The 12,336-nt window shown below is 38.4% G+C and overlaps 2 protein-coding genes across 2 annotated transcripts in view; one reads left to right on the top strand and one right to left on the bottom strand.

Annotated features, from left to right (window-relative positions):
• LOC108774578 (uncharacterized) overlaps positions 1-1,271 on the bottom strand; it is a 9,197-nt gene extending 7,926 nt beyond the window's left edge. The window contains exon 1 of the mRNA XM_018540717.1: positions 1,224-1,271. Within this exon, the coding sequence (XP_018396219.1) occupies positions 1,224-1,271 (48 nt within the window). The remainder of the gene's footprint in view (positions 1-1,223) is intronic.
• A 7,164-nt stretch (positions 1,272-8,435) lies between these two features.
• larp (La related protein) overlaps positions 8,436-12,336 on the top strand; it is a 20,763-nt gene continuing 16,862 nt past the window's right edge. The window contains exon 1 of the mRNA XM_018540719.1: positions 8,436-9,450. Coding sequence (XP_018396221.1) covers positions 8,436-9,450 — 1,015 coding nt within the window. The remainder of the gene's footprint in view (positions 9,451-12,336) is intronic.

Here is a 12,336-nt window from a genome sequence, read left to right as displayed (position 1 = left end):
CATTTAACTCGGAAATTTTTAGGTTATGTAAAAAAATGCCCTCTACAAAAGTTATAGATTTTTTCAAGACCTACAACTTTTGTATTTAACATTTCTTGATAAGATGTCAACTTTTACCGGAAATCGCCAAAAAGCATTTTTACCCCCTTTCAACCCCCCTAGTAAACAGGTTACCTCACGGCTGCTTGGACATTAATTTTTTTTTTCATCCTTATAAGTCCCTTGACCACCCCCAATAGTCGGATTTCGGATAAATTTTTTTTCCTTTTTTAATTAAAATTGAGCTATTTTGCCTGGTCTAATAAGTCATAAATCGGAAGTAAGAAACTAAAAATTGACGGCTGAGATTGGTCCATTTTTAGCTTATGACTTATGATTTGTGACTTACGGCTTATTGTAGAAGGCCCATTAAACCTAGACTCTAATTAAACCAAGCATCACACTGTATCAATCTGAAGGCTCATAGGCCTGGTTTACATCGTGAAATAATTGATACGCGTATTAAATGTGTTTCATGCGTTTACATCGCCATTTGCATCATTTGATACGCGTATCAGTTCAGTACGATACTCCTGCTTGATACGCTCGTACCAAAATAATCCGACAGCGTTTACATTGTGCGTACTAAATGTTTATAATACGAATTTGATACGAATATAGTACCTGGGGGCCTATCACGAATTTTCGGTTCACATTTCACATTTTCACACTTTGATCTCACGTGAGAATTCTCACCGAATCACGTAGCTCACGGGTGAAAATGCGAAATAACTATACTAGTTATGTCGAATTTTACAGTTTTACACATCGCTACGAATGGGTAAGTGATATGTGTGTACCGCATTCATTGAATTCGGTCTTATATGTTTATATTAATGTAAGTTTTGATATTTTATAATAATAAAATTAAATAGATGTACATATTACAAATACAATTCCCAAATTGCATACAATAGTCTATTTTAAAAATATAAGAGACTATTTTAAAAATATCAAGATATCCTGAAAATTTATTCAGCCTTAAAATAAATATAACCTCTATAAAACTATACTGTTTCATTAGCTTTTACAAAGTAATATACATTTATTCATAAATAAATATATTTAGAACTTGACTGAATGTTATTATTTATTACAGAAATATATTTGTTCAAGATGAATGTCACCACTGCTAAAAAAGAAATGCTTTTAAAGTATATGTCCGATAATGTTGAATTGCGTACTCTTTCTTCTTCTTCTTCGACAATAGCACACATCGCTATATTTGCCATGTTGACTGCTTTATAAAATCACGTCAATGGTAATCTTGCTTCCTATTGGCTTTCGCAACTCAATCTCACTCTTTCGCCATCGAAAGACTTGTCGAAAAGTGAGGCGTTCGAATTCTGACATTTTCACCATGTAAAAATTTACGTGATACCAAATAGCACTCGCTTCTCACATATTCACCATATTCGGTTTTCGTGATAGGCCCCCTGATACGCGTATCAAGTGCACGATGTAAACCAGGCCATAGTATGACTCCGAAAGGTAAAATGTTGAAACTAGAGGCCTAGAAAACAGAGATGCGACATTGCGTCGGTTGGGTTAGGTAACCACCGCCATTTTAATTCAATATAAGTGCTCTTGACCAATAAGCTGATGACAGTTGATGCAAAAGGTAGAAAGATTAGATTAGGTTAGGTTAAGTCCGATATTAAATATTCACACAAATAAGAATACTTACATCATAATAATAGTTTTTTATTGCACTTTGACACTGTATTATCTAAATTTTCTCTCTATATATATGTACATACGTTATAAAACTATATCTATTAAATGCAATAGTGAATTAAAATGGCTCTCTGATCACGTGATTTAGATAGCCAATCAAGCCATACCCTTCAATGACGTACTCTGTTTTCTAGGTCTCTAGTTGAAACCATATATATTTTCTTGTTCTCAAGTTTACCTAGGATCAACGACGTGGCAAGTTATCTGTCGACGGGATGATCCCGTGTGTACGCGCGACCTTTTATGCTTGCGTGAGACTGATTTTCTATATATTATAGGTGCAGTCAAATTTTCGTTACAAATGCTTTGAAGTGTTTGATTGACCAATCAGAAGAAAGAACTTTACAAAATTGACCAATCAAGAAACGCTGCAGAGCATTTGTAGCACCGCGTTGACCGTACCCATATATTACAATAATTATTATGTCCCGATAATATTGTGAATTATGTCAGGAATAACTCTATTCCCATTCTTAACAGACTTCATAACAATTTTCCTTCACCAAGTTTTATTGAAAAAAGTATTTTAGAGTGGTTACACTTAACTAAAAAATTTATAAACGAACATTCTAACGTACTTATTACTAATGCCGACAAAGGAAATGTCACTGTTTTACTGAATAAAGATAGCTATATATCTAAGATGGAACTGATCTTATCAGACGCTAATACTTATGAAATTGTTGATAAAGATCCAACTAATAAAATGACTCAAAATTTGCGTACATTAATTACAAGGTGGAAGAGCAATGGTTATATTGACAAATTTACATATATTAAACTGCTTACAACTGATGGTATTATTCCAAGAGCTTATGGTTTAACAAAAATTCACAAAGTTGGGAACCCATTGAGAGTCATAGTTTCTTCTATCAATAGTCCATTATATTACCTTTCCCTTTTCCTACACAATATAATTAATGTTAGCATTCCACCAGCTCCTAGCCATATAAAAGATAGTTTCCACTTAATTAACAAATTAAGAGGTACTCATTTTGATTCGCATTATTTACTAGCTTCATTAGATGTTGTTTCCCTTTTTACAAATATTCCTTTTAATTTAGTTATGGATGGCATAGAAAAAAGATGGTGTCACATTTCTCTTAAGACTAATATTCCTAAAAATGAATTTATTATTGCTGTTAGCCTTGTCTTGAATTCAACCTTTTTCACTTTTAATAATAAATTTTACAAACAAGTTTTCGGTACTCCAATGGGCTCACCACTTTCACCAATTTTGGCAGATATAGTAATGCAGGACTTGGAAGAACAAGCTATCAATTGTTTGTCGGCACAACCATTGTTCTATTATAGATACGTTGATGACATTGTTCTTGCTATTCCGCCTGATAGTGTAGATGACACACTTAATACTTTTAATTCCTTACATGGAAGATTGCAATTCACTATGGAGATTGGCAGTGATAACAAATTAAACTTTCTTGATACTACTATTATTGTTGATAATTGCAGAATTATTTTTGACAATTTTCATAAAAAAACATTCTCAGGTAGATTCCTTAATTTCCACTCCAACCATCCTATGAATCATAAAAAAGGCATTATTATTAGTTATATTGACAAGATTTTACTTTTATCACATCCTCAGTTCCAACAAAAGAATATAACTGAAGCCATAAAAATTTTTTTAAACAATTCCTATCCTCTTTCCCTTATATTCTCCACCATTGATCAAAGAATTAAATATCATATACATAATCAACATAATACTCATAATTTTCAAGTAAAAGATAAATATTTCACAATACCTTACGTTAAATCCATATCTGAAAGCTTCCTTCCCATTTCCAGTAAGTTTCAATGTAAATTAGCCTTTTCAATTCCTAACACCTTAAGAAGTTTTATTAAAAGAGGTAAAGATAAATTAGAACATTGTTCCAATAACAATGTTATTTATAAGATTACCTGTGATGATTGTGAGGCCAGCTACGTTGGTCAGACTAAAAGAAAACTTGGTACTAGACTGAAAGAACATATGTCTGATATCAGAAAAAGAACAGGTTCTCCTTCTGTTATCACTGACCATCGTGTTAACTTTGACCACAATTTTAGATGGGATGATGTCCAAATTTTGGACATTGAATCGTCTTATAATAAGAGATTGGTGTCTGAAATGATTCACATCAAAAGGCAAAAGCAGGGTCTTAATAAACAAAATGATACAGAGGCTTTACCAGAATCTTATTCTCAGATTATAAACTCTCTTTCTCCTTCGTAAATTTCCTTATCTTCGTCACTTTTATTCCCACTTTATTACATTTTTACCCCTTCCTAATTTTCCCCTTATTTCCATTTGTATTTCCTTTGTACTTGAGATGTTCGGTTATTCTTACTTTAAATTGTTTATTGTTAACATCTATAACTCTCTCTTCGCAATTTTCTGACTCATTTTAATTATAATTGTATGTCGATACAATTACAAGGTAATTAATTATTATTTTTTAATTTAATTGTTACTAAATTAACTATATAGATATGATGTACGTACAATATGTTGTAATTTTACATTATATTCATCAATTTATTACCTTGAGAATTGACTATCTTTACTGATTTATAATTGACTTTTATATTATATTCATTTTTTTACTGATACTGTATTTTACGATTTTATTTTATTCTTTTTACTGATTGATAATTTGACTCTTACATTATGTTCATTTTTACTGATACTGTATTTTACGATTTGATTTAGAAATGTGGAGTAGTCCATAAACTATATTATTGGACGATTGCTTTGCTTGTTGGACTCTCGCTGGTGTACACGATATTATTAGGAACTTAATGAAGCGAGTGAGATCGAACTTTTATATTAAACAATTTTTATATTTATATACATATTTATTTTGCGTTTTTAATTTTATAATATAATAGTTTGTACATCGTTAACGATTTTGCGTTTTTTAACATTGAAAATGACCTAATGAAGGTTGAAACGTTTGTTTTTGAATTTTATTAAATTTTATATTTATTTTTAAACTAATGACTGTTTATTGCTAAGACCTTTGTAATTTAACTAATATTTGGCTCGTAGCCCTATTTCATATTGATTGATTTTTAAATTTATTGAGCCTTGTTATATACATATTATTTAATAATTATTGTATTTATTGTAATTATTATTATTGTAACTATTTAACTCAGATATCCCTTTCCGGCACACATTTTTCTGATGAACCATGTTTCATGAAACTGAGTACTCGGGGGTTTTTGGGGTCGCTGATTACGAATCTGAACGCAGCTTTTGAAAATTTAAAACTGAAAAACTAAAATTTCAATATCTGAGTTCAGATTTGTAATCAGCGACCCCAAAAACCTTTATATACCAAATTTCATGAAAAATAGAAATCTGTAGTACCTGTACGATTATCCTACTGACATCACCCGCACTCTGAGTTTCGTTTATCGCAAGCAAATTGTGTCGAGCGAAACTATGAGTAGAGCAAAAAAAAAAAACAAAAAAACAATAAAATGAGAAAAGAAAAAAACAAAAAAAGAAAAAAAACAATAAAATTAAAAAAAATGGAGACAATAACCGTCACGTCCACGTTCGTGTCTCTGGAGTCAACTGAGCGCGGTTCATAGTACAAAATCCAGTAATATTTCAATTTTTAAGTCCCATATAGATCTACCATTTTGAATTTCCAAAATCTGAGTTCAGATTCGTAATCAGCAACCCCAAAAACCCCCGAGTACCCAGTTCCATCTCAATCCAATTGAACATTTGCCAGCGACTGCATTTTTTCTATAAAAATGACGATTTTTAGTTGTTTATTTGTTTATAAAACATAATTATTAAATAAATATAGACATAAATGCAATGTTAAACACTTCTTCAACTCCCACTTCAATTGGATTAAAAAAAAACTGGGCGAAAATGCATTATTTCATCTTTACAAACTCAAATTTTCAAATGAATTCCGGTAGCCACTATAGTGGCCACCATGCCGGAAAGGGATATGTTAAAGACAGAGCCCTAAAGCCAGAAACACACATAGAAAAACGTAAGGCCTTAAGACGTAATCAGTAAGGAAATCGTAAAGCGGGGAGCACAGACTTTTGCATAACGCATAAACCATATACATAAAGAATTTGATTGGTCCATTGACTCATGCATAAGAAAATGGGCCAATGAAATTCCTTATGCACATGCTTTATGCGTTATGCAAAAGTCTGTGCTCCCCGCTTAAGGGTGCGTCCCGATGGAGAAAGAAATAGCGGAACGGAATGAGAACGGAACATTGATAGAAAAGAGATAGGATTGTTCTATCTCTTTTCTATCAATGTTCCGTTACTGTTCCGTTTCGTTATTTCTGACTCCATGTGACTGCACCCTAACATTGGATTCGCTACCGACCTTACGGTCTCTACTGTGATTGGCCAAAACGCTTACTGATTACATTTACGACCTTACATTTTTCTATGTGTCATAGGCTTAAGGCCGGTATTCATAATTAGTTCTTATATTCAAGACCGTCTGAAGTTCAGTTTTGAGGTGTTATGAACCAATCAGACAGCTGCATTAGCATCTCTTAAGACATACTTAAAACGGTCTTACAATAAGAATAAACTATGAATACTGCCCTAAGAAATCGATAATGACGCGAATATAGTGTAATATCGCCAACAGATGACAAACTTTTAACCCGCCGTTTTTTGCCAATTTCAGTAAGTTAGAATAAGACAGTCTAAGTTAGAATCAGGAAGTAAGATATAAGGAGACTCTACTCCGTAAAATAAAAGTGGACCCATTTTAGGTTTCGAGTTCAGCTTCCGATTCTGATGAGTGCGAGTAAGAGAAATGATCATTTCTCTTACTCGCACTCATTATGCGCAGCACTACTAAATTCACGAGCGCTGCGAGTGTCGAGAATCGGAAACGGAACTCGAAACCTAAAATGGGTTCATGTCTTGTAGACTGGCGAGACCGAGTGGAGTCTCCTTATATCTTCCTTCATGGTTAGAATGAAAGTATATAAAAGTATAAAAAGAGACGATAGTCTTGTTCTTTTAACTGAACTTTTTGGTATGGTTTTTCTTTTTCTTTTCTCGGAGAGGAAAAAAAGGACAAAAATGAGCTGTACAAAAAATTAATACCTGCGGTATGGAAGAAGAACAGCCTAATAAATCTATTCGCATTGCTTGCACTTATAAGCTGGTTCTACATTATTTGCAAGTCGATCGCAAGTTCGTTGCGACAGCCAATCTCAAGCTTGCATTTTGAAATCAACGCTTCAGATTGGCTGTCGCAACAAACTTGCGATCGGCTTGCAACTAATGTAGAACCGGCATATTGCACTTAGCATTTTCATTCTGTCTTCAACGTATGGATATATACCTACTCGTATTCATCCCTTTTAAGTGCAAAAATTGTTTTGGGGATTTCAAGGAAACAAACCTAATATATACGATTCTATCTCGCTGTAGTTTTGACAAAATTACTCGTAGTCAGATTTCGGTTATAGGATTTTTAACACACATACGTTCGAGTTTGATTTGAAAATCGCGCGGCGAATGGCCGCCGTGGAAGCAACGCGCGTCACCTGGCGTGCCGTGATCGATCCGACCGGAAGCCGGTCGGCTCGCCGACTCGTGCTTCACAGGCCTCGCCAGCGTTGGCCACATGTATCGCGCGTTCCCGTGGAAAGAGTTCCGTCGAAAATGCGCCGCGTTTACGTAATCCGCGGTAACGCGATGCCACGCCGGTACTGGTAGGCACGCGGGTACGTTGCGGGAATCATTAAGCGATCGTGTCGATTAGTACTGTCGCGAGTTGAACGCGTGCGAGAGAAGACTCCCTCGGCGAGGACGAGAGAACCGGAGAAAAGTGTGTGTGTGTGCGTGCGTGACGGAACCGACCGGGGGAGGTGCGCGCGTGTTCACCGTTCGCTGGCGAATCGCGCGTATGGTAGACGTCCGAAGTGCCATTCGACAATCGTCCGCGGGCTAGAGACTGGCCTCGTGATCCGCGGCGCCGTTCACGTTGCTCTCAGCCGGGAGAGGTGTCGCGCGCCGGTCGGTGGTGTATCGTCGAGCCCTGAAAGCGCCGAGTCAGCGCGCTCGTCCTAACCCCGCCGGGGGGTAGCACGAGGCTGCGGCGCGCCTCCGCCGCGTGTTACCGGAGGACACCGGCGACTTCGCGCGATCGTCGCGCGACCGGGCGACGTCGGGGTCGCGCGTCAGGACGTCCCCGCGGCGAACGTGAGTGCTACATCTGCTTCGTTCACCGCGACCGCGTGCGTCTCACGGAAGCGGGACCCTCCTACGTCTGTGACGTGTGCCTGGCCACGGAAACGGCGGTGACCCTCCTCGTGCTTCCGTCGTCGCGCGAACGCCACGCGAAACAGACGGAATTTTCCCTTGGCATGGAGAGGAGGGGTATGTGAGAAGTTCGAGGACGCGCGCTAGGTTAGTTTGCCCGTTCCGTGAATTCGTAAACCCCCTGTCGTCGACGATCGTCAATCTCTCGCCCTTCCCCCCCTCCCTCGAGAACGAGGGATCTGAGAGCTTCCGCGGGAGTGACATCCCGACGGCGGCGGCGACAACGACGACGGGAGAATTCGTCGGGCGGTACGCATCGACCTCGTGCACGGTCCGCGAACCTCGTGTTTTTGTCCCCCGACGGCGTGCGCCGCAAGATGGCGGCCAAGCTAGCCAGCCAAGGTGGCGCTCGGAGCGGCGGCGGCGAGCGGCAGGAGGCGGGGCCCTGCCAGTCCTACGCCAGTGTGCTGAATCCGAAAGGTGCCTCGCAAAATCGCGTCAGCTCTTTCAAGAGTAACAACAAGGAGAACATAGACGATCAAGTAACAGTGCCGCAACAGCAACAGCATCAAACGACGACCAGTGCAAGGGAGAAGATAGTGCCGACAAGTGTGAAAGGTGGCAAGTCCTACCAGAGAATCACTCGGTGTCCTCAGACTGTCCCGGACAGCTGTCCGGACAGACGCGATCACCACGAGAGGAGCTCGTCGAGCATGCCGGTCGCGCACGTCGACGTAGTTCACGTGTCGTCGGCGTCGGCGACGCCTGGCGCGTCATCGCGTGAAAACGACGCCGGCCTGACGGCGAGTGACGCCGAACGGCTGAACAACGGTAGTAGTCTCGGCAACGACGGTGAATTCCAGACGGTCGCCACGAAGGGTGCCCGGCGCAAGGAGAAATTGCGCGAGCAGTATCGCGAGAATCATCGGGAGCGTCACCGGCTGCGCGATAACAACAATCGCCATCAGCCACCACCACGTGGTCCCAATGGCGTCGGGGGCGGAGGAGGCGCCGGTAGACGCGGCAGCGACGAGAGGCCGCACAGAGAGCGCGCCGACCGCAATGGCGTCCTCGATCATGGCCCGAAGGAGGCCCATCATTACAAGGACGAGCAGAGCATCGAGGTTGAGGCGCAGTCGGCGTCCCTATCGACGCCGCCGCCGCCGCCATCGGTCAAATACGTCGAGGCGCCTTTACCCGCGGTCAACCCCTGGACGAGGAACCGAACGCCGGCGCCACAAACCACAAAGGTTCCACCCTCGCAGCACCAGCAACCGCCCAATGTCGTTGCAACGTCCACATGCGTCGACAAACAGAGCGAGAAGGAAAGGACAGTGCCGCTGCCGCAGCCCCAGCCGCAGCCGCAGCAGCAGCAGCAACAGGGTGCAACGGGTGAGTTATGCAATTCTTCAAAGCACACCTCACATAAGTAGTATTTTTCAAACATGTTTTGTTGACGAAAGTCAAATCGACCTAATTCCTCATTTTTATTGTAAAATCGTATATCGTTACGTGTGTGATTTCTTTAAAATTTTTAGAATGAGTCTCACACTTAAAGATCGAAGACCGACCCACTCTTTTTCAAAACTGACTCGATTTTCACTCCAAAGTTTCAAGTAAGGTTCCACTCCAAAGAATTTAGAGAATTTAGAGAATAACGTTTATCCGTATGTATGACTATAGTTAATACAAATTAATAGAAAAAGAAATAAGGACTCGTTATATAAAAATAAACAGGATTAATGGAAACTGCACGAGCGATCTTTTATCGATTAATTTTGTCCGCCGCTTTTTAATATGTCTGAGGAGGGCTCAATCCGAGAGCCGTAACTTGTAACTTATTTATATTTATTTATATTATCGTATTTATTTGTATGAAAGCGAATTAGCGTTATGTTAATGTCTATCAAATTAATTATTCGAAAGTAGTAATATGTTTTATTGTTGAACAAAAATCTTTATTGACTCTTATATCGCCCTTGACTTCGTATTGTTTATAGTTAATACGTCAATCTTTTGTATCAGTTATATTTTTTAATTGTGTGCGTACGATTAGTTAAAGAGCTTGCTGCAGTAATGGACTAACTCACATTTTTAATTAAAGTAAATGATATCTTATTCTTCAGAATTCATTTACTCCGTTCCTTTAAATGTGGCTCAGCCTACTTGCAGCAAGCTCTTCAATTTTATTAATTATTATCGATTCACGAGAAAGTTGTTGACATACAGAAGAAATAAGTAGAAGTATAACGAGAATTCCAAGAAATTCACCTAGCCTTGTGGATAATTTTCCTCAGTTTCGCGACGAGGAGGCACTAAATTGTCGCGGGATGCGCTCGTTAAGGCATTTTGCATCGTTAGATATACATTAAGGACTTACCTTCAGCGTTTTTCGGCAGAGGACAAACTGCGCCGCCGATAAATAAAGCTCCACGAACTTTACACGCGGCCTTGCGCTTAGCCCCGATTGCAAAACAGCCTTTTATCGCCTTTCTTCAGACTTTCCGATAGCCATTAGTGCGCGCGCGCGGGCGCGCGATAACGATTACATAATTATTAACTTGTCGCACACTCGTGTACGATCTCTCACTTGATTAATGCATGCCACCTCGCACTTCAGTGGCGCTCCGCTAAAATTCGAGAGATTGTGTCGAAATATCCGATTTCACGGAACATTATATATCTATAAATAGATTGTATTATTCATGATGTCAGAGAATGGAGTTCTTTTACATCTTTTTTTTAATAAGATTTAAAATTCCATCAGACGTCACTCTACTTGACATTTTACCTTTTTTTTTACCAACAAGTATCTTAACAATTAATTTTGATAATTATTACAATGCCAACTCCATATTATATTTGGATAAGGAAGGAAAGGTTATCTATTTGCCATGTTTATCAGATTATAATTTATCGGAAGCCCCCCCTTTAAATTTTGATTCGCTTAAAAATGAGATATTTCTAACTCGTCGATGTTAAAAACATTCGTTTAAATGCTATTTCCAGTTATTGAGGCTAGTGTTGCGCAAATTTATCACGCTTTTCGATTGGAATACATATTTGAAAATATTTAAAAACACGCTGTAAGAACGCGGGGAACGCTTCTGTGACAAAACTGTACAGGAGGTCTGTGTTTTGGATGATATATATGTATATATATATTACGAAACGAAACGAGGCATGAAAATAGAAACGCGCGAATGTACGAGCGTTGAAAAATCGAGAAGAGACGGCGGTCCGTAAGTAAAAACTATCGATTGAGAAAAGAATCGACGATCGCCAATGTTTCCGCGTGTTATCGAATATCTTTTTATCGATTCGACACCAATATCTTTGTTTCATTCTGGACAAAGTTTCAGAGTTAAATATGTATGCACATCGCATATTTAAGAATGTAGTCGCGAAAGAACTTTTACGCCTGATAGAGAATTTCTTTGCCATAATTAAATCTCACCGCAATCTACACGTTTAATAATTTTATAAAATATATACTACACTGAGAAAAATCTACTAAATATATATTTATTTCGTAAAAAAAGAATCATTAATTTGATTTAATTATATTTTGTATCCTTAATTTTTAAAATTAAACATGTCAACATTTCCTTAATTTTAATCTTAATTTGATTCTTACTTCGCCCTTTTTACTGTTATTGATTATTATTTATTTTGAAGAGTCCTTGTTATTTTTTAATTTAATGTTAATTATATTTTTTATTTACTAAATATTTATTTTCCATATGAATATTATATCAGTACCATTCAAACAATTATTTATTGTGTGTATGTGTGTGTGTGTGAAAATTTAATACATTTTTCTATCGACGTAGGTTATAGAAATTAAAGTCAAATTAAAAGAAGTCCAAATAGCGTACTTTGGATGTTCGATTATTGTGATAAAAGTTGTGAGCTTGGGGCGCTCCATATGACAACCTTATCTTTATACTCTGCCAACATACTTCAGATATATATACGTGGTATCGGAATGCCCGTATCGAGAAGACCAAGAGTTGCTTTCAGCAAATTTATTTACATATCAGAAGATTCGGTCTACCGATCTGGTCTGTTTTGCCCAAATCTAACGTCTGTGAAGCTGGCCCCTCATTGTCAAAATTTTGAAAAAATAAGCAGAGTTCTGGTTGCCCCCCGAAGAGTTCTAGAGTTCTCTATCAAATTTAGGAAGAGTTCTATTGATTAAAGCAGCGAAAACACCATTTGAAATTACGGGGGGGCCAACTTCACGATTCTGCAACTTTGAAGAGCTATAACTTCTAA

This window comes from Cyphomyrmex costatus, unplaced genomic scaffold (assembly GCF_001594065.2).
Source record: "Cyphomyrmex costatus isolate MS0001 unplaced genomic scaffold, Ccosl1.0 scaffold264, whole genome shotgun sequence".
Lineage (NCBI taxonomy): Eukaryota > Metazoa > Arthropoda > Insecta > Hymenoptera > Formicidae > Cyphomyrmex > Cyphomyrmex costatus.
This window is presented reverse-complemented; position numbering and strand designations above follow the sequence as displayed.